General features: G+C 33.7%; 1 protein-coding gene across 4 annotated transcripts in view; it reads right to left on the bottom strand.

The window, feature by feature from the left end:
• LRP1B (LDL receptor related protein 1B) overlaps positions 1–23,696 on the bottom strand; it is a 1,898,953-nt gene that overhangs the window by 346,040 nt on the left and 1,529,217 nt on the right. For all 4 annotated transcript variants that reach the window (XM_040474969.1, XM_040474970.1, XM_040474968.1 and 1 more), the window contains exons 42-43: positions 7,907–8,096; positions 4,496–4,700 (exon numbers count right to left, since the gene is read on the bottom strand). In XM_040474969.1, the coding sequence (XP_040330903.1) occupies positions 4,496–4,700; positions 7,907–8,096 (395 nt within the window). The remainder of the gene's footprint in view (positions 1–4,495; positions 4,701–7,906; positions 8,097–23,696) is intronic.

The raw sequence follows: 23,696 nt of genomic DNA on the forward strand, positions 1-23,696 counted from the left end.
GAAATGGTCATGTGCTGATGGTGATGCAGCCAGTATGGAAATGAATATGGAGGTTCCTCAGAAAATTAAAAATACAAATCCATATAATTCAGCAATTCCACTTCTGGGTATTTATCCAAAGAAAACAAAAACACTAATTTGAAAAGATACAGGCACCCATATGTTCACTGCAGTATTATTTACAATTGCCAAGATGTGTAAGCAACGTAAGTGTCCATTGATAGATCAGTGCATAAAGAATATGTGATATATATAAATATAAACATAAAAATAAATATAAATAATATAAATATGTGGTGGCAGTGAGAATATTTAAAATCTCTTTCAGCAGCTTCATACATAACAACACAGTATTGTTAAATACAGCCAGCTAGAAAGTATCCTGGTTTAGACAGGAGTGCAAAATGGAGAGGTGAAATCTTTACTAGGTATATAACTCAGCCATAAAAAAGAACAATCTTGTGCCTGTTGTGAAAACATAGATGGACCTAGAGGGCATTATGCTACATTGAATAAGTCAGAGAAAGTCAAATACTGTGTGCTCCCATTTACATGTGGAACCTAAAGAACAAATCATCAAACAAAACAAAAATAGACTCACAGAATAGACAAAATCTTTAAAAGAGTTAATAAATAGTCTCTAGATTAAATTTTGAAAACAACATTAGAGGATTTTAAAAATCTATTGTTCATTGTATTACCAAAACATTACATTTATCTTAAATTAAGTAGAAATCAATGAAAATAAAGATAAGGGAATGTAATAAATTTTGAAATATTTTCTCAGTTTTTGGGTCCAATAGTTTTTTTTTGATGATGATGATAAAGCTACTTTATGGAAGAAGTAGAGGAAAAGTATATGTAATTCTTTGTTATTTGAGACAAAATTGGTTGGTGTCCTATGCAGGAATAAAACCATAACCGTTAAACTAATGCTCTCTTGCCAACACTTAACATCTCTACAGGAAAGAAACCTTTTTCCCCCAATATTATTGCATATAATATTGTGTAAGTTTAAAGTACAAGATGATGATCTGATATTGTATATGTTGCAAAATGATTACCACAATGAGTTTAGTTAATACATCGATCACCTCATATAGTTAGAATTTGTGTATGTGTGTGATGGTGGTGAGAATATTTAAAATCTCTTTCAGCAACTTCAAATATACAATACAATATTCTTAACTATAGCCAGCCAGAAAGTATACTGGTTTATACAGGGATACAAAGTGGAGAGTTTAAACTTTAGGCATATATATATATATTTTAATGTCAAAAGAAATCCTTTAAGTTATATTAGAGATCTGATGACTGAACCCCTTAGAGTAACTATAATTACCATACATAAGAATATACTGTGGGGATGAAAGCAAAGAGGTATATAAAAAAATAAATTGAAGTGGATAAAGCATTACTATAAGGCACTATGGAAGCATTTTCTGTATCAGGACATAGGAGAAAATAATACCACATCCAGACAATTATTTTCCTGTTTTCCTATTTTTTTTGAAATGCATTATTGAATAAGTTCATTTAGAGTTTCTTTGGTGTATTCTGAGGGGTATACTTTTTGTATTTTATCCTCATAATAACCCTGAAAGTTAGGTAGAGTTAGTTTCGCATATTGGAAAACTAAAATTTATGAAGATTAATGATTTGCTTGAGGTCACGTGGCCTTTATTTTTATTTTTTTTTTTACTGATGATAGCAAATTTTCATCTAATAGCTACTATTTTATTTTGTTAAAAAATGTATTTAATTTATTTAAGCTAAGAAGAAAAGAAATACAATTTACCCATTTCTCCCATCTTCAGCCACCTCTTGTAACCACCAATCTGTTCTCTGTATCTGTGAGCATGTTTTTTAAATACATTTTTATTGTGGATATTAATTTTGTTAATAACGAATATATGTGTACAAGGGAAGAAGGAACATAGTTGCAGAAAATGGGGTAGAAAAACCCAGAGGATATCTTCCAAACCAAGGCATGAGGCAAAGGCCCTAGGGATAAAAAAACATTATCTTGATACAGAGCAGCTGAACATGATGAGCACTGAAAGAAATCTGTGGAAGTAAAGAATACTCTAAGGTGAAAAACCTCAGGCAGGACAGCAGGCAACATAAGCATGGCCACTCATAAGTATGGCCACTAAAGCTGTGCTTACACAAATAACATAGCAATGTTGTCCCTCTCCACAACTCAACTACCCTCACAAACAAAATAAGTAGGCTGCTGCTGTTGCTGCTTCCTCTCCTTTTTTTTTTTTTTTTTTTTTTTTTTTTTTTTGTAGGCTGCTTCTTAAAGTCACTGAACAATACACAATATCCTCTGGTGTGAATATGTAAAAATATGACTTCTATGAGGTTGTTTTGTTAGTTTGTTTTTTATGATTCCACATGTAAGAGAGGTCATAAAATATTTGTCTTTTCCTGACTTATTTCACTTAGCAGAAGGCCCTCAAGTTCCATCCACACTGTTGCAAGTGGCAAATATCACTCTTTTTGATGGCTGAATAATATTCCATTGTACAAATATACTATATTTCTTTATTCATTCGCCTATGGATGGACGCTTGGGTTGCTACCACATCTTGCCTTTTGTAAATAATGCTGCAATCAACATAGGGGTCCATATACCTTTTCAAATTTGTATTTTTGTTTTGTTGGTTTAAATACTCAGAATTGCTCGATTATGTGGTATTTCTATTTTTAATTTTTTGAGGAACCTCCATACCATTTTCCATAGTGGCTGCACCAATTTACATTTTCAACATCAGTACATAGTATTCCTCTCTATCTACATCCTCTCCAACACTTATTTCTTGTCCTTTTGTCACGAGCCATTCTAACAGGTAAGAGGTAATATCTCATTGTGGTTTTGATTTGCATTTTCCTGATGATTAATAATGTTGAGCATCTTTTCATATGTTTGTTGACCATCTGTATATCTTTTTGGGAAAAATGTTTATTCCATTCTTCTGCCCATTTTTCTTAATCAGATTGTTTGTATTTTTGCTATTGAGTTGTGTGAGTTTCTCTTATTTTGGATATTATCCCACATGGATTTTAATGGGAAAAGATAGATCAAGAATTTGATTACAGCTATTGCCTTTACACAAATTGAACTCATCAGGTCTTAGGTCATTATTCTCATGTTCCTTAAGCACTCAACTGTCCTACATCAGTACTACGCAAAGTACTCACTCCACAATTAGATGAGGTACCTGTACTAGAATGTAAATCAATATATTTCTTCTTTATTCAAGAAACTCTCTATCACTCTCTGTTTCTGCCTCTCTCTCTCTCTCACACACATAGACATAAACATATCTATAGCTACATATATCAATACATATGCATATATGTGTATATATAGTTGCACAGGGAAATTTTTCTGTATCTATAATATATTAATATATAATGCATATTTATACACATACATAATATACAGGCATATATGTATATATCTTTATAGGTATACCTTCGATTAAATTAAACCGTACGCTTAATGATAGAGATTAGGCATTAACAAACTATGGCATGCTAGCTGATTGCTTGTTTGTGTAAATCAAGTTTTACTGAAATACTGTCACACCCATTCATTTACATATTCCCTACATCTGCTTTTAGTACTTTGAGGCATTATAGTTGTGTAGAGACAATATGGCACACAAAGCTTAAAATATTTACTATGTGGGCCTTTAGGAAATGCAATGGAGGAGTAAAGAGCCTCAGGATCATTTTGTCCTTCAGGCATGCACCAGGCTGGGGCTGAACAGGTAAAGGTTTCTCCAGCCCTATTACCACCAAGATCTCAACTTCCTGAGCCCTGAGCATTCCCAGTTTCCAAAGACTACTTCCAAAGACTACTAGGGTAAGCGGGGAAACGCTAGACTCTGACTATTCTATGGGCCCTAAATACCTGCTGTAAAGGCTCTACAGGGGCAGCATAAAGACTGTTCCATTAACATTATTTGGAACTCAGAGGAAAGAGAGAACATGCATGACTATGAAAGGACTCCCATTCTTCTCTCTTCAAAACTTTTTGGGTTGCTTTATGGACCCAAGCACAGAAAGAGGATTATTTTCTTCTTTTCCAATGTTCTTTTATCCTAGGGCAGCAAACCAATTTCATTTAACATTAAAAAACAAACAAACAAACAAAATAACAAAAAAAAAAACTAATAATAAAGCTTATGCAATCACTCTACCAATTCCATTTCAATTAATAATTAGGAAAAACTCAGTTATTGTTTCTCTAGAATAAAGTTTGTAAGAGTTAGACTGTCTCTATGGTAGCAAATGCACTTGAACAAATTTTTCAAAATATTATCCACAGTCTTCTTGTTCATTTTATATTCAATTGGATTGGTTCAAACAATTCCATATTTTGAAATCCCTTGACAGGCATATTTCAGACAAGCATAAAGCATATTTCTTTCAAATGTGTAATTGCTTAAATCTATAATCAAGAAATTCTCAGTTAACTTACGTATCTCTGGGATCCATCATATTCACACCTTTCAATTTTTCCTAGGCTGCCATCTGAGAAATACAGCTTCTCTGCACGGTGATCAATGGTGAGACCATTTGGAGTGAGTATGTCGGTACTGACCACCACTTGAGCATTTTTTCCCGTTAGGGTGGATCTCATGATACTTGGATGCTGTTCATTCCAGTTGGTCCAAAACATTAAGCTAATTAAAATAAAAATTGTGATAATATATTAAAACTTTCATTAACAATAGAGACATTAGGAACATGGTGATGTCAAGCTATTTAAAAAGAAGCAAAGAGATTTGTCTCAATTCTATGACCCTTAACAAAGTCTAAATAAAAGTGGAAATATATTTATATATGCATATATGTTTTTCTCAGTTTCTTAAAAAAACCTGGAAACTATTTCTGAGAAATAATATCTTGTACATTCTCTCAAATAACAATTAAATTGAGTCAGTTTGATGTACAGTAAGAATTTATTTAAATCACACACAAAACAGTTATCTTAAATTTTCTATGAATTGCAAATGTATTCTAAATTATTAATATCATGTTTCAGCAGATTGAGTAAATTGTTTTAGATATCATTCTTAACCTAACTATATTTCTTTTCTTTAATTGGTAAATATCAATATCTCTTTTCCTTCCTGGTTTGCTTTTAAATTTTGCATTGTCCTTTGTATATGCTTTAGAGAAATACAATTAATAAACTCCTATATTTCTTTAGTTTCTTTTTTTTTTCTCTTGTCTCTTTGTCAATGTAATTTTTCTATAAATAACAGTATTGCTTTTGGAATTTCAGAGGTTATTCTCAACTCCCTAAAAATATTATCTATTACTTACAGATTTTATAGAATGATTTACATCAATGTCTGTCAATCTATTCTTTGAGGAAGGCTTTACAAGTCACTGTTAAGAGTAGAGAGTCTATAGAGTTCCAGTTTCTAATCCCTATTTTTACTGAAATATTTTTTCTTTCTATTCTTCTACCTATAAGACTGCCCCTAAGAGTTTATTTGAAGACTGATTATTGCTGTTTAGAATGATACAAAGGAAGGAAGGAAGGAAGGAAGGAAGGAAGGAAGGAAGGAAGGAAGGAAGGAAAGAAGGAAGGAAAGAAGGGGAAAGGAAGAACTGAAGAAAGGAGAAAGAGGGAGAGGTTGACAGGCAGCCCTCTTTAAATATCTGAAAAAAAATATGCTTAATATATACTGACAGAGAAAAACTATTTAATATTTACAGTAAGATCGTATATACTATTCCTATGTGTAATCATTTAAAGGTCATGCAGAATTATAGCCAACAAAATTTTCAATAGGTGGTTTTTGAATATTATGCAAGTATTTACTACTGAACAATATTCAAATTCACAACAAAATCTTTCTACTTGCTAATTTAAAATATAACCACTACCAATTAAGAAAAGCTGGGTCAACTATGCTCTTTGTTCAAATATTTCATAGCCTTTTCTTCTATCCTGTGGAGCATAAAAGTGTTCTAAGTGAGCAAGTATCAAAATTTTTTGTCATATGAATGAGTAAATTTGCAAAAAACAAATGACATACCACTTTCTTAAATTATGCAGTTTTATCCACACACTGACTTTTAAAAGAATAAAAATAAAACATTAGCTAAATAAAGCATTTATAATGTATGCATAAAGTATTAAATACATAAACAGTTTACCTGCAGTATTTTCCTAAATTATTGGCTTTAGAATTATAGAATTTCTGAGGTATTAGTGTTTCTTTAATTCAACTTTTTTTTCAAAGATAAAACAGAGGCCAGAGAGCTTGAGTGATTAAGATTGTAGGAACTGAATCAAGTTTTGGACTCAAATAGTTTTTTTTTTTACCCAGAATTTAAGATTTTCTTTTAAAATTTCTGTTAACTGACATTTTCAACAGTGATTTGAAAATGTCATTGATAGGCATAATGAGAAAATATTTTTATACTTGAAACTTTAGTTCTATGTAATTCTACAATTAAAACATGTTGGTGTGTTTGATTATAATTTACAGTTCACTATATGCAAGATGAGAGTGTAATTTTAGCTTATGTAATAAATACTGTATGAAACTGATCACTTATAATATTATCAGTGATCTCTCTTATGTTTATTTCAAAATCGTCTAAGAAATCCCTTTGATTAGCTGTAGGACAGTTAAAATTGTGCTAAGATTCTCCTGGTGAACCGTCAGGATCCATGCAGTCAATTCAAAACCAAACTGTATAGTGACAGGTCAATGCTGTAGCAGAGCTAGCTTTGCCCAGGCACCAGAAGGGCTGTACCCATCTGAACTTTCACTGGAGCTGTGTGGGGAATCAACTTGCAACCTTCAGAGTCTTCATTTCTGAGATGAAAGTTTCAAGTAAATTGTATAATCTCATCTTCTAGCTCTGTAAGTGTCTGGATTTAGTGATTCACACACTGAGTAGTTTATGCACTTCTTTCAAGTGGTCAGGGTCAGTGTTTATCAGTAATTGTTTTATTTATTCTTCATTTTTTTTTACCACATGTAAAAAGAGCTCTTCTGTTTCTATTTAGTGACAGCCAAATTAGTCTGATCTTTATTTGTTTAATTTAAGAACAAAAGGACTTTCTAGTTGTTAACAAATGTTCTTAACATTGTAAGAAAGTAGAAATACATGGGTATCTTTTTTCTACATAACCCAAGCTTTGTTCTTCTTTGTTGTATAATTGCTTCCTTATGGCATCCCCCTGAAACATGAATTTCTTCTAATTTGCTTAGTTTTTATTCACTCTATATTATAGCCTGAGCATTTTCTCTTGTCATGAATTCTTCATAAGTATTACTATAAATGCCTACACAGTATAATATCAAACACATGTGGACAATTTAGTCTGTTGTCAAATATCTACTGTTGAAAATATAGCTGCACACAAAGATATGTTGTTGTTTGTTTTCTCTGCATTTCGATTGGAGAGATCCCTAGTTATTGAAATTACTTAATTAAATTACACAAAAACATGTGAATATGTTTTTATACATGTGAATATTTTAGGTTTTAATACATGTGAATATTTTTTTTCACATTTATCATTTCAATCAGCTATGCATGGATGTATTCTTCATATATACTTTTCCCTCACAATATTGTCTCTATTTTTCCTTTCATCATTTAAATTTGCTTTTGCTCGAATTCTGATCGAGTTGATACCTGGCACTTCACAAGTCCAGATTCTAATTATTCACATTTACGATGCTCATATTACAAAAAAAAAAAAAAAAAAAAAAAAAAAAAAAAAAAAGTTTTATGAAGTGGGGAAAAGAACACTTCAAAGAAAACCTGTGTTTTTAAAGTTAATTCTTTTAAAAATTAACATCACTTCGATGATCTTTGACTTATAATGAAGAAATAACAATTCACTGTTTCTTACTTTTGGCATTCATCCAGGGCTAGCACATGTGGGTGGTCATCTTCTGACATGGCAATGACTGCTTCCCTGTCAAATGCTCCTGGCCGAGTCTGGTCCACTGTGTGTCTGGTGATGGATGAGGTAGTGGAGCTGGTCCAGTACAGTGTATCCCAGGCTCTGTGATAAGCAAGTCCTTCGACAGAACCTACATCTGATGGGGGAAAGAAAAGAATAAATTTATGCTTTTGCCGACAAGACATGGTTTTTGGACAGAAGAGGCATTTAAAATATACAGTAACACCTTGCATTGTGAGTAACTTGTTCTGCTAGTGCTCCACAAAACAGGCAAACATTTCTAACGCATTCGAACTTGATAAACAAGTGATGCCTTGCAATACCAGTAGTACATGACGCTGAAGGTCAGGTGATCCCAAGGGAGACAATGGTTTGTGATATTCGCTTTGATATGTGAGTACTTTGGATTACAAGCATGTTTCTGGAACAAGTTATGCTTGCAAACCAAGGTTTTACTATATTTGTATATCTATATGCAATTTTAGCAATAATTTCTTCACACACTTTCCAGAATAAAAATAGAATAATTTTGATGCCTACGAATGATAGCTGACTACACACAGAAAACTGAGCTATGAAGTGGTATATTTGTAACAAGAGCAGTTTTTGTAAAATGATGTCATTAAAGACCGAATGTTTTCACCCCTCTCCCTTAAAAAACTCAATTAAGCAATTGATTTTTATTTAAGAAAACGGTGTCTCTTTTTTTTATAACTTTCAATATGTATACAGTGTGCAACAATTTAGACATGCTTTTGAAAATCGTGTTAGAGATACCTGCAAGGCACAACCATAATGAATTTTATCTTAAAACTATATCTGAAGACATAAAGTAAAAGTAAACATATAAAAAACTACAACAATATCAAAAAGACAAGCCCAACATCACGCTTCCAACTATCAAACAACGGTAGAGACTTTTTTAGGAAGTTAATGAGTAAGTTCTTAGACTCAATTCAACTAATGTGATATAAAAACAAAAGAAAATGAAATAAATTACCAGCTAAGGTGTGCTTTAAATGTTGCCAGAAAAGATAAATGGTAGTATGTAGATTTCAATACATAAAAGTGACAATGTGAAAAACAAGAGTAATTATTTCTTAAAACTGTGTTCCAAATTACTTGGATAACACAAGATAGCTGTTTTATTTTTCAGAGGTGCCTTGAGTACCTTTTTTAGTATAACCAAATTATTACAGTTTTCCCTTCATGTTGTCTGTTTTCCTCAGTTATTATTCTTAGCTTGCTTAATTTCAGGGAGAATATATATAGCTTTGGCAGTCATGCTAAGAAATTAAAATTATAACAGGCAGAGCTTTTCTTCTGTTTTTCTCTCAAAGAATCTCAGAAAGGAATTATTCACTTCTTCTAAAAATAGGTAGATAAAAAAGGGTTTTTACAGGTTTAAGATGTGTAGTTGGATGGTTAATAGGACTTATTAGGAGTGCAAACCATATTAAAGTCTTTTGAACGAGATTTCTTTAAGGTGATTAAGTTTTCTTGTTCATTGTTGTTTTTCTTGCACACAAGAGAGAAAAAATCCACCAACAATAATACTACAGCTACCATTTACTGGGCATTGCCTTTCTGCTAGGAATTGTGCTGTTTTGCATACATCACTTTATCTGTAAAGTTACTCTGTGAAGTTTGTTTTATTCTTCGTCTTGTCCTAAGATGGTCACAGGACTGATGGAGTTAAAGATGTTTTACACGGTTTCATCTACTCTCAAAAGCCTGTATTCTTTCACAATACCATTTAGAGATGAGTACACAGCCCCTATCACCTATTCTCAATCCACACAAAGCTGGAGCCAAACAATCAACTCATTAGTTTCAGCTGGTCTGATTCCAGGTGAATTGTATAACCAGTCAGTTACTATGAGTGGCCTCCTCTCATACATTCAACAGAACAATTTATAAAAGATGGATGTGGGTGATTTGTATGGAAACCTAGGCCAGAGATGATGGAGAAAAATTCTTATACATAATCACAATAAAATCTTTATAGAAATCATATGGTGTTTCTACTTGAGGTGAGTATGTGGGAGGTTGGTAATGGTCAAAGGTGCTTCAGTTATTAATTAAAAAATCATCCACTCCACTGTATTTTTTTTCAATTTTTTTAAAGTTTTATTTATTTATTTTGAGAGACTGAGAGCATGCAAGCGAGGTAGGGACAGAGAGAGTGGGGAGAGAGAGAGAATCCCAAGCAGGCCCTGCACCATCAGCATAAAGTCCAATGTGGGCTCGAACTCATGAATTGTGAGATCATGACTCAAGCCTAAGAGTTGGATGCTCAACTGACTGAGGCACCCAGGTGCCCTGTTTTGTATTTTTTACACTTTCAAATCATGTCAGAAATGAAGCTAACTCTACTAGTAGTGTGAACAGAATTTCGCTCCTGCACCATTCACAAACAGAGTGAGAAAGAGCATAGCTCTAAAAAAGTCCATGCAAATCAGAACCATTCAACTACCCTCATTCTGTATTGCCCTTTGTCTACTGCCTTTGACAAATCTTCATGGCCACTTTTTCCCTGCTATATCAGAAAAAAAAAAAAAAGCCTGGTATCAACACTGAGATGAAGCGGATGCTTCTTTTCCATTGCTGACATAGTTCCAGGTTTACTGGAGTACATAATACACCATATTGTCCAGGTACAATCTCTTTCATCTTATTTTTGTAATAGATGACAACCTGTCAGTACCCTTAATCATAATCTGCTGCTACATTTTAAAGTATTTCAGAATGTATTTTTTCTCAAAACGGTATCTAACTCTCTATAAAAATTGTACTTGTCATGAACTAATAGCCAAATAAAGACATACATAAAATTAAAATTCATGAAAAATATTCCATTGAGATAACAAGGCATTCATGTCATTTTTATGATGCTTTCACACAATGTGGGGTTGTGTGTGTGTGTGTGTGTGTGTGTGTGTGTGTGTATGTCTATGTGTGAATTTGAACACTAAGGTTCCTGAATCAGTTGAACAGGTATAATAAGAACTTTGAGTTATTGGTCCTGGCAGATAATGTAGTTTGAAAATTAAAGTAAAATGCCTATCTATTCTAAAATATTAAACAAAGTTAAACATCCTTTAGAACTCAAGGATGTAGAATAGGCATAATTAAAAAAAAAGAATAACTATAACAGTTCTATTTTTTTCAGTTCCATACTCTTTCCTCAGCAAAATAATTATACTGAAAGTGTGAGGCATAACCAAGTAAAAATACTACCATTCCCATGAACTTAAAAAAAAAAAAAGTGAAAGAATTTCCCTTCCCTCCCATCGTCCTTTGAGCTGGGAATTAAGTTTGGTTAGGCATGAATGAGGTCCTTATACATTTTTGTAGAAGTAAGGAGAGAAGGTCAGCTCATTCAAGATACAAGGCAGGCAACATAACTCAGAACCATGGCTATAGTTAATTTCCTGGATTCTAATTTCCCCAGAAATGGGTAAGGAAATTGATCCTACTAGCCTGGCACAGTAACACTCACAGCTAATCTAACAGCTACCCAGAGGACTTCATGGAGAACATACCTTCATCTCCTCACCACTAAAGAAGGGACAACTCTGTCTTATCTTTTCAATGTTTGGGATAAGAGCTTACAAAATGGGAAAGGCAATGAAGGATGTTTTTGGGAGGGAGCTACATGAATTGTCATTCATCTGGAACAAAATTAAATTATGTAGCCAAGTTAAAAGAAAATAATATTTATCTTAAGGATATGCTACAACTGCAAAGCATCATAATGGCCTCTCCTGTTGAAAGCGTACTATTCTCTTACTTACTGGCTTATTTACTAAAGCCATTAAGTATCAGAAAGGTTGCTGTTTGTAATTATATCAGTAGTATAAAGCATCCTAATTTTGTCTGCCGGATCTAAAGACAGAGAATCAGTCTCAATTTTCAACCCAGGCACTAATAAAGGTATACAGATGGCTGATAAAACATAAAACACGTTCAATATTAGCAGCCATCAGGGGAATGAAATCAAAATCATACTTCACATCCATTATGATGACTGTAATTTAAAAAGATAATAAGTTTTAGCAAAAGTAGAGAAACTGGAGACCTCGTACACTGCTAGTGGGGATGTAAAATCGTGCAGCTGCTTTGGAAAACAGTCTGGCAGTTTTTCAAAATGGTAAATATATAATTGCCATTTGACAAAGCAAGTTCACTGGTTGGTTCATACCCAAAGGAAAATAGAACGTACATCCACATGTACACAAATAAATGTTCATTGCAGTTTTATTCGTAATATCCAAAACCAGAAATAGCCCAAATGTCAATCAACTGATGAAGAGATTAAGTAAATTGTGGTACATCTATACAATGGAATATTTTTCAGCAATAATAAAAAATGAAGTACTAAAGTAAGCTAAAACATGGATGAACCATGAAAATAGTGTAATAAGTCAAAGAAGCAAGTCACATTAGACCACTTATTCTATAATTTCCTTTGTGTGAAAATTTTAAAGACATAAAGTAGATTAGAGGTTGTCTGTGTTTAGGGAGCATAAAGGGAGAGAATGGTTGTCTGGGGTTAGGGAGAATAAAAAGGAACTGCTAATTGGTATGAGCTTTTTTTGATGGTTCCACAATTCTGAAAATAGTTTAGAAACTTTAAATAGATGAATTGGTATATGAGTGATCAAAGGGCATCTGGAGCTGTCTTGAAGGAAATGCATAAAATAATATGAGAATAGGCATCAATAAATTGGGTAAATTTAAGTTCTAATTTGATAAATACTTATATTTCTATTATGAGTCTAGCCACAGGGTTGCTAGACATTGTATACAATGTCAGTGGACAAAAATGGATATAGTTTCATTGTTAGCCAGTGAGGATACTGTAGGAAATTAAAATACCTGCTAATTTCTCCTGACTCTACCTTACTAAAATGCTTTTACAAATGACTATGTGGGTTATTTTCTCTTTTCTAACTACACAAGTCAGGAACTGATTGTAATAGATTTTAATGTAGATCGCTCACTGTAAATTAGACTACCACCTTCTGGCTTGAAGACATTTCTGTTTTTCCACATTGATAAATAAAACAAAATGATTATCTAAGATATGGTTTAGACACAGGCTTTCATTTTTATTTTCTCAGAATATAAAATCCATTCATTAACAAATCACATACCAACACTCATATGTACCAGTGGAGGGTATTGGTCAGAGTATGATCTGAACTTTCTGATATTCTTTCAAATTTAGGATAGCCCACTACAGGCTGTCAAATAATTTAGAGTGTCAACCCTGATCACACCTAAACTACAGCATGCTGTATGCTTTGCCATGCATCTTTATGTTCTTATATTGTTTAACTTTTTAAAAGCTCAACAGTTTTTACTAGTTTAATTTACTGAAAACTAAAAATGAAAAAAGAAAGAAAGAAAAAAAAGGGGTGCCTGGGTGGCTCAGTCGGTTAAGTGTCCGACTTCAGCACAGGTCATGATCTCACATTCCTGAGTTTGAGCCCTACGTCAGGCTGTTCTGACAACTCAGAGGTTGGGTACTGTTTTGGATTGTGGTCTCCCCCTCTCTCTCTAACCCTCCCCTGCTCGAGATCTCTCTCTTTCTCTCAAAAGTTAAAAAAAAAATCTAAATGTATACGACATTCTACAAATTTAAACAAGGGACAATTCCACTGGGAAAAAATATTTTTTGTGACTAAATACCTGGAAAACAAAGAATCTGTTGAAAAACTCAAGAGGTCAGTAATATGGCAAGCAATAAATAAATAAGTAAAAATTAATAGTCTATTAAACACAAAAATAACTGCTAGATATAGAATGGAGAGAAAATGCCAACCCAAATAGCCATTAATGATGTGAGTTCCAGGGAATGGACAGATCTATACAATTACTCCATGCTAGACCACCTGAATTTGACTCTTTTTGTGCGCAAAGCATTGCAATAAACTTATCTTTCAAGAATGTGGATTATTTAACCTCAAGCCCTCATCCCTCTTACTAGAAGATACAACCCGTTCAAAGGGTATGAATGGGGAATTGCTTTTTGTTACCCTTTTGTCCTCATTATCCTACTTACTAAAACACTTTTTTTCCCCAAAAGCAAACTTGTTTGCTATCCTGCAATCTATCTTTAACAAAGACATGTGCTTACTATTATCCCCAAAGTGGTTTTAATTCCCTGGAACCAGAGTGCCAAAAATATTTCAAGTTAGAAAACACTATTTGCTTTACATTGCATAACAAAACAACACTATTTACTTGGGTTTGCCAGAAAAAAGGAACAATTTGCCTTAAGGGAGTATTGAAGCAGGTTGAAACAGCTTGAAGCTTGTAGGTGACAGTGTATTTTTTTTTTCCTTAATCTTACTCATTGTGTGTGTGTGTGTGTGTGTGTGTGTGCATGTGTTTTCAGGTTTAAAGATCCTAATTTCCTCCTGAACTTAAGACTCAACTGAAAATTTTATAAAATCAGACCTGTCTCAGTAAATGCCTTCATCTTATTTCACCACTATTGGAAGCAAAGAGATGGAAGCCTGAATACTATGAGCATATGGCTAATTATCGTCATTCCTTCAGGAGTAACTGGAGACAAGCACTGACTCAAGTAAGATTAAACTAACATTAGAATGCCTAGAGCTTCCAGGAAAAACATAAACTTCAAGGTTTCTAAACACTCAGGTATATCATACTTCACCCTCCAGGGAAAGGCTGGGAGACCTATGGACAGCCTTTCTTTGAGAAATATAACAAGAAAGTCACTTGGAACCCATACTCTCTTCCTTTGTGAGAATGAAGTAAATCCTCAGGCCAAAGTCACTAAGGAAACATTCTTGAGAAACATGTCTCTGCCCATTTCCAGATGTCTGGATAAGACCCAACATATCCCTCAATTATTTCATACAATACAAAATGATCTCAACAGAAATTCATTTATGAACAGACAATAATTTCTCAATATCATATAAAAAAGGAAAGGCCTTATCCAAACTAAGCCCCAATTTCTCAAGATCCACCATTAGATATGCATTCCCTTGATGTAAGGCCATCTACACCTGTTCACTGCTTATGTACTTTTGGCAAATAATACTCCTCAGAGAATAACGTACTAATTTATGAATGATATATTATTATATGTACTTTATTATATCCTATTATTTTTAATGGGCCATGAAATGTGGGCATTTTTTTATGCAGAAGAAAAGATGAGAAACAACTTCAAAAACAGAGTCTTGAGAAAGGCATAGAAATAAGGGATTTGGAGGCTCGTGGGTGGCTCAGTTGGTTGAGTATCTGCCTCTTGATTTTGCCTTTGGTCATGATCTCAGGGTTCCTAGAGATCCTGTGCTGCCTCTGTGCTGACAGTGTGACAGTGCTGAACATGCTTGGGAGTCTCTCTCTCTCCCTCTCTCTCTGCTCCTTCCCCACATTTCTTTCTCCCTCTTTCTCACAAAATAAATAAATAAACATTAAAAACAATTAAAAAAAAAAGAGGTGAAGGCTTTGGGTATCAAGAAATAGTACAAGTATACATGGGTCCTTAACAGAAATGTAACATGTAACATTAGGTCCAGCTTAAGAGCTATTCTTTGGTGATTAATACTTTCAAGAAAAAGTATTTGCTGTACCTTTGTCAACTGTACGCATTTAGTTAAACAATATGTGGTAAATAAAATCATTTGGACAGAACACATACATGTACTTCTGATAATCTTCGAGCCTTCTAAATTGAATTCAGTCAAGAGCAGTTATAATGTTGACTTCTACACCGGAAGCATAACATTTTATTCAGCCATTACTGTATGTATTTCTTCTCTTTATCCTTCTCCATCCTCCTTCCCTCTCCTCTTCTTTCTCCTCTTTCTTTTCCTCCACTTCCTCCTCCTCTTTCTCTTCCTCTTCTTCCTCTTATTTTTTTCTTCTTTCATCTTTGTCTTTCCTTCTTCAGCTATCTGATCTAACATTACTGATTGACATTCTTTTTCTACATCACTTTGCTTCTGATTCAGTCTCTCACTTACTCCTTCAGTATTCTCCCATGTTCTACAACCATTATCTCCTGCCTGATTATGCCTTCAGCCTATTTTTGTCTGTTTGTTTGTTTTTTAATAACCCCATAGTTTGTAATTTCAGATCTTGATTTCACTCTGACTTGAATCAATGTCATCCTTTCCATGCCATTCTGATCACAGCAAAATTATTGGTTTTGTCTTTTTCATTCCATCTTATTGATGGATTTCTGTGGAGTCGAGTGGAGTGGAGGAAATGTTATTCCAGGCATCCTTTTGCTGCTCTGCTAGTCCTTGAATTTTTAAAGCTATTGTATCCAATAACTGAGCTTAAACATATGAGACTCAGTACAAGCTAACCTTCCATATTCTGATGCCAAATTTGTTTCTTTACATATCATATGTACATAACTCAATCCACTGTTTTTAAGCTATCTAAAAATAATTGAAACTGAATAATTGCTTTCTGAATCACTGTAACACTTAGTACAAATATGTTTAAGTAATAAACTAGATGTTTTAATGGTTTTAGAAAATCAAGAATAGTAATTTATCTTGATTTTTAGATTCCAAGTCCATTTTCCTTTTAAAAGCTTTTAATATATAATAGTTTTTCCCCTGCAGAAAAGATAAAATAGTCATTTATTGAGGAGCACAGAACTAAGCAAAGATATATAGCAACATGCCTTTTTTGAGGAGCTATCTTTTTAATGGTAAGTAGCTGGTCAAATGCTTCATAGAATAGTATGAATCTGAATACTAATTTGCCTTCAGATTTTAAGCTTTTGTTATCAGGAATCCAAGGAAAATCTATGGGATTAACAAATTAAGAAACCAATCTTTCAAAAATAGAAAGAATACAAATGTTTAAGTATTATAATTGTAGATATAATGACATTAGCAATTTAAGAGTATAAATTCATTTACATTATCAAGTGGATAAATTTAAGGAATCAATGTCATAGTAATCTTTCTATTTCCTAATTTTTTAACTTATGGGGAGTACCATTGTTAATATTTTTTTAAAGTTTATTTATTTATTTTGAGAGAGAGTGTGCATGTGGGGGAGAGGAAGAGAGAGAGGAAGAGAGAGAATCCCAAGTAGGCTCCACTCTGTCAACACAGAACCCAGTGCCGGGCTCAAACTCACAAGCCACGACATCATGACCTGAGCTGAAATCAAGAGTCAGATGCATAATCAACTAAGACACTCAGTTGTCCCATTTCACTGTTAATATTTTAAATCGATACTATTAACCTTTGACAAAACACAAAATTAGACAGAAAAAAAATTGTGAAATCAATTAAATTAGGTACAAGATTTCCAAAGTACTTTGCATTGATATTAAATTCATCAGAAACATACCTCTTAGCTTGTCACCAGATCTATAGACCCATTTGTATTGCATCTTGCCCCCTTCCCTTAAGACAAATGAATGTCTTCCTATAACAGGGAAGTGCACTAATTGTGCTCTTTATCAAGGGTACTGGTCTTTTTGTTTTCTCTGCTCCTTCTGACAACATAAAGGCCTCCCATTTTACTGGATCATCTGACTTCTTTTACAACTACACTGAAACTACTCTTTTTCAGATAACCAGCAATTTCTCTATCACTAAATCCAATGCACATTTTTTTTTAACTTATCCAGTTACTTAGCAGTTGACTGCCTTCCTCCTGAAACCTTTTAGGAGTTATTTTTTTGTTTGTTTGTTTGTTTGACATGCTCTTTTCATTATAACTGTCTTCTGTGTCTCACTGGTATCTCCTTCCCAGGATCCTTTGCTAAATATAGGTATTACCTAAGATTTTATTTAAAGTCTTCCTTTTCAACTCTCTCCTATCTTATTTGATCTATTCTCATAGAAGTAAATACCATCTATGTGCTTATATATTCTCTTTCTTGGCCCCTTGGTATTTGTGGTCTTTTTCTCTGTCAGGACATGAGAATAAGCAGGGATCATGATGGGCTTATTCTCAGATGTATCCCCCAACAACTGAACAAAGTTCCAGGCACAGAAAAATTAATTGAAATTATTTGTGTAGTTAATCAATATGAATTTCTATTACATTAATCCACTGAAGGCAGGATCTGCATATTAATGTTTTAATTCTTATATGCTCGAGACCTAGAATATTGGAGAAACGTATAATAATAAGTAAGAGCAAAAACTCTGGATTTGAATAATGGCTTTGAATCCCTGCACTATCACTTACCAGCTAGATGACCATGGGCAATTCATTGAACTTTTCTGTATTTTCATTTCCTTGTTTGTAATGTGGGAATAATAATAAATAATAAATAATACATAAATAATAATAAATAATAATAATAAATTCACAAGGCTTTGGGGATGATTGTATGAGTTAACATACATAAGGTTTTAAAAATAGTGCCTTGTACAAAGGGCTTAATGTAAGTCAGCATTATTATTATTATTATTACATTGTTTTATACAAGGCTACAGCCAATTATGCTTAGCAATGATGATGCTTCATTGGATAAATTATCATCACCATTTCCAACAAGTAGAATAATAGAAATAACACTTATTTTAGGAAGGGGTTTCTGAACTCTAAGATGACATAATCTATATATGTCAATATAATTTTTTCTTTATTATAAGAACTTGGTCTTCAGACTATTTATTCATCATTTCTTGGAATAAGTTCAACCATCTGAACCACTTACTGTATGTTTGAGTCTTAGTATTACTTGTAGGCTGATAATGTAAATATTTGATGATTTTTTAGGTGGAAAGAGGTGGGACTACTGGAGAATTAAACAATTAGAAAATATTAAATTTTTCTACAGAAAGAAATGAGGATAGAGAGACATAGGAAAGGAAGTAAAGACTGAATAGAAGTGATTTTTTTTAAGATAGGCAGTTATGAAGCAGAAAATAGAGAAAGTTTATTCCAGATGATGGGGATCATGGAAAAAAGGCTACATTCTCTATGGCCAAATTTTGCAAAGAAAAAGGATGGAAATTAGTACTGGAAATAGAAAGGAACTTAAGAGATGGATAGAAATATTTGATCTCTAGGAAATAATAGTGTTTTGCATTGAACTCAGTAGGAAAAGATATTAGGAATTATATTAAAATAAAGGGATATTGTTCTCTAATCTTTTAAAAACTGTGTGATATATTCAGAATTGTGTTACATACAAATAATGTGGTAATTATATAAAAATACTATATATTGTATGTACACAATATCAAAATACCATAATGCAAAAAAAAAAAAAAAAGCCACTTAGCCTACCAACTAAAAATATCATTCTGAAATATAAAGGCTCACCTTAGTAGATATCCCCCAATGAAATGTGGTTTAAATAAATAGAATTGACTTTAAACATGTTTAAATGGAGGGGTGCCTGGGTGGTTCAGTTGGTTAAGTGTCCGACTCCAGCTCAGGTCATGATCTCACAGCTCGTGGGTTCGAGTCCCATGTCGGACTCTGCGCTGAAAGTTTGGAGCCTGGAGCCTACTTTGGATTCTGTGTCTCCCTCTCTCTCTGCCCCTCCCCTGCACATTCTCTCTCTCTCTCTAAAAAATAAACATTAAAAAATTTAAAAAAATGCTTAAATGGACTGAAAGTGTATAAATGTAAACACACTTAACAAATGTTTAAAAAAATAAAAACAGTGTTAAATTTCCTGCAAATATCTCAATTATAATGAAACAGAATTATATTTACTATATCCCTAGCACTATAAAGAGGAAAACATACAAAAAGGAGGACCCTAGAATCTACTAGAAGAAAAACCTTTTTTTCCCCACTAACATGCTATTAATTAAATGCAAAATTACATAGTACAGGTTTTAAGAAATACAAAAATTCAAGGAGATACATGTGATCATGTAATTTTCTGAACAAGTTTACATCATCACATTTAAGTCATAGGCATTTTAATTAAAATATCTTCAAATTTACACCTACTTTTTCAAAATTTCTTTTAATGTTTATTCATTTTTGAGAGAGAGAGACAGAGAGAGAGAGACAGAGACAGAGACAGAGAGCAAGCGAGGGAGGGGCAGAGAGGCCTGGAGGCACAGAATCCAAAGCAAGCTCCAGGCTCCAAGCTGTCCGCACAGAGCTCAACTCGGGGCTTAACTCATGAATCACAAGATCATGACCTGAGCCGAAGTTGGGGCTTCACCAACTGAGCTACTTAGGCAGTCCATACACCTACTTTTTAATGAAATCATAATAAGTCTATGAAACTTATTTTAAACATTTCTATTTTTCACAAGCATTAATTTCTACAATCATCTCTAAATAAACTTTTAAAATGTCTCCATTTTCTCCCCTCATATCCATCCTCATAAACCTCCATGACCTAAATTTATCAGATAGTTTATTTATTAATCCTCAGCATTTCTCAACTCTCATGACTTTCCCTACTCAATAGGAATCACATCAATAACCCCATCTCTGGGCTTCAACTCTGCTGTCATCTTGTCTCATCTTTTCCTTCTTATTTGTCAGAGTTCTCATTATAACTAAACTTTGTTATAATAACAAACCTAATATTTGTTTACACTCCTAAGTTAGAGCATGGCATCTGTCTTTCATGATACAAATAATTACTGTACTCACCTATGCTAGGTGGCCCACTAAAAATGAACAACATAATTCAACATTTTAATGATGTCTTTATTACCAGCCTCAAGTTGTATGTTTTTTTATACTTCTCATTCTAATCTTCTAAAGCTGGATCATTCCTCAAGTTACTTCTTGCACTTCACTTCAGAAAATGGAAGATTATCAGAGGAAGAGAAAGAATCATGGACCGAATTTATCTAACACAACTTTAGCTTGGCCTTTTGTTCTTCCTGGCACATTTCAGTGATGTCTTGGTGATTTATATGTCACCCTTCAGAGTGTCTCATTCTTTTTTTTATTTCTTCCCATAATTCTCTCCTAGCTTTACTTTCATGATTGTATACATTCTTGTCTGTCTCTATATATATCTATTACTACTCTCTCTTCCTATTTCCCATTATAAGTAATCCCCAAGGGTCTTAGTGAATATAAACTGGCTCATGACTCCAACTATAAGCACTATCCTGTGACCCCTAACAAAGGTTCTCTCTTAGCCAGGCTCCTCTGAGCCCTTTTCTGGACTAAGCCTCAACTTTGACCTTTAAAAACTATAGAGACTTGGGGCTTCTGGTGGCTTAATCGGTTAAGCATCTGACTCTTGGTTTCAGCTCTTGGTTCACGGGAACAAATCTGGTGTGGGGCTCCATGACAGTGTGGAGCCTGCTTAGGATTCTCCACCCCACCCGTCTCTGCCCCTCTCCCCTCTCAACAAATAAACTTAAAAAAAAATGTAGACTCTCAGCACAAATTATTTCATTTACTTCCTGTCACGTTAAAGAATTAAAGAAACACTAGCCTCTTTTCTAAAAGATCAAGGCAGCATTCCTAGAATGACCCTAGATCCCCTTAAAGTACCTGCTTGAGAAGGTTGAAGCCTGCCAAAAGAATTTACTGTATATTCCAGGCAACACTTGCTGATAAGCCCTGACGACTCTTTCTTAGAGCATTTACTAAAAAGAACTTGCAATTATGAATCCTTCTTCTATCTCTTTTAATATACATGTATCTCCTAAAACTCAGGAGTGTCTTTCTCAAGAACCTGAGAGCCTTTGAAATGTAACCATCAGTCTCTGAGGGAGAAGAGAATCCTAACTTTCATATTTGTCAGCTAGCAGACATAGCTGGCCTAATGGAATTTACAATGACCAACTCTGTAATTTTTCATTTTCTTTCCCCTGCTTACTCCACTCATTCTCTGTAAGTCAGTCACCTCGGTACAAAATCAGACTTTGGTTAATACTGGTCTTCTTACATTTTGCAATAGTATATTACTGATTAAAGCATGCCCTTACCACGTTAACTTGTGTCTGGCTTTATTTATCTTTAGACACTAACTCTGTATCTTTTTGTTTTTAAGGGGTTTTTTTAACTTTTTTTTTTTTTTTTTTTTTTTTTTTGAGAGACAGAGAGAGACAGAGAATGAGCAGGGTAGGGGCAGAGAGAGAGGAAGACACAGAATCCAAAGCAGGCTCCAGGCTCTGAGCTGTCAGCACAGATCCCAACACGGGACTCAAATCCAAGATCCATGAGATCATGACCTGAGATGAAGTCAGGTGCTTAACCGACTGAGCCACCTAGGCACCCGTAAATCTGTATCTTTAATTCTACATTGTTCTATCGTCAAAATAAAATTTACGAGATTTAAGCTTGCTTGCAAACTGTATGGAGTATTTTTTTTTTCTTAGTGCTATTATTTGCTCCTCAAAAGAAACATATTTATTATATTTAAAAAAACTAGATAAACTACTTATCTGAGGAACATGTTTTAGGATAAATCAGATTTTATGTTCTTCTGTGTTGAGAAGAAGACCAGAGTATGAGAGATGAATTGCTAAGAGAATAAAGTAGATTTTTCAGTGTTGTGTGATTACAGAGAAGACAAAGTTATGAGGTAATAGCTGGAGAGAGAGAAATTGAGAGAAATATGAGGAAGGAGACACTTAGATCTAATTGGGAATTTGTGTGTGATGCTCAGTGAAAACCCCTGTTAGCATCTTCCCATGAAATCTTCCATATAATATCCGTTTCTTATTTAGGCTTCTTGACTGGAAACCTTCCTGGTTCTAGGTTTTGATCATGTTCTCTTATCATGTTGATTAGATAAACTTAAAAAAAAAAGATGCCACAAATGCATTTTTTTTTTTTTTTGCATGAAACTTTAACTATCTCTCCAGGTAAAAGAAAGTATCATAATGTTCTTTTTCTGCTCCTCCGACCACTGAAATTTCCATTTAGATTGAAAGAATGTCCTCAGAAAAAATCCTCTCAAGATGCCTTTCTCATATTGTCACTTTTCTCATCTCTTCCCACTTCTCCATATAACCTATGCTTCTGTTTTCATACTTATTAAACTGCATCATAATAACTTTTATATCTATTTCCCCAATCATGTTTCAAGTTCTCAAAGATCGCTTAGGTATCTACACAAGCACTGTCTTTCGGGGGTGGACTACTTAGAATACAGAAATAGGCGGTATATTGTCTTAGTAATTATTGTAAGTCCAGTACCTCGTGTTAATAGGTACTGATTCTCATGTTTGTTGAATTATGCAGTAAATGCTCAAAAATCATTTTTTTAATTAAATGCAGAGCAATTAAATGGAGGTGGAAAATATCTGATTTTTAAGCTTCTTTACTAAGAAGTTTACTGAAAATTATTGTTTCAAAATCATTCATCACAAAATTAAATTGATAATGGTATTAATAATACCATCTCCTTGGGATATTTTCTCTTTATATTATCAAAACTCAGTAATATTCTGTGATACACAGACACACTGATTGACCTAAAACATAAAACTTCTTGAAGGAAAACAATGTACAACAATGGTTTGATACAGAATTACTTAAGAAAGGGTCACTCTTGGGGCACCTGGGTGACTCCCTCAGTTAAGCATCGGACTTCAGCTCAGGTCATGAAATTGTGGTTCATGGGTTCAAGCCCCACATCAGGCTCTGTGCTGACAGCTCAGAGCCTGGAGCTTGCTTTGGATTCTGTGCCTCCTTCTCCCTCTTCCCCTCCCCTGCTCTAACTATGTCTCTCTCTCTGAAAAATAAATAAAACATTAAAAAAGAAGAAGAAGAAGAAGAAGAAGAAGAAGAAGAAGAAGAAGAAGAAGAAGAAGAA

The sequence above is a fragment of the Herpailurus yagouaroundi genome, unplaced genomic scaffold (genome assembly GCF_014898765.1).
Source record: "Herpailurus yagouaroundi ecotype Mexico unplaced genomic scaffold, PumYag 140, whole genome shotgun sequence".
NCBI lineage: Eukaryota > Metazoa > Chordata > Mammalia > Carnivora > Felidae > Herpailurus > Herpailurus yagouaroundi.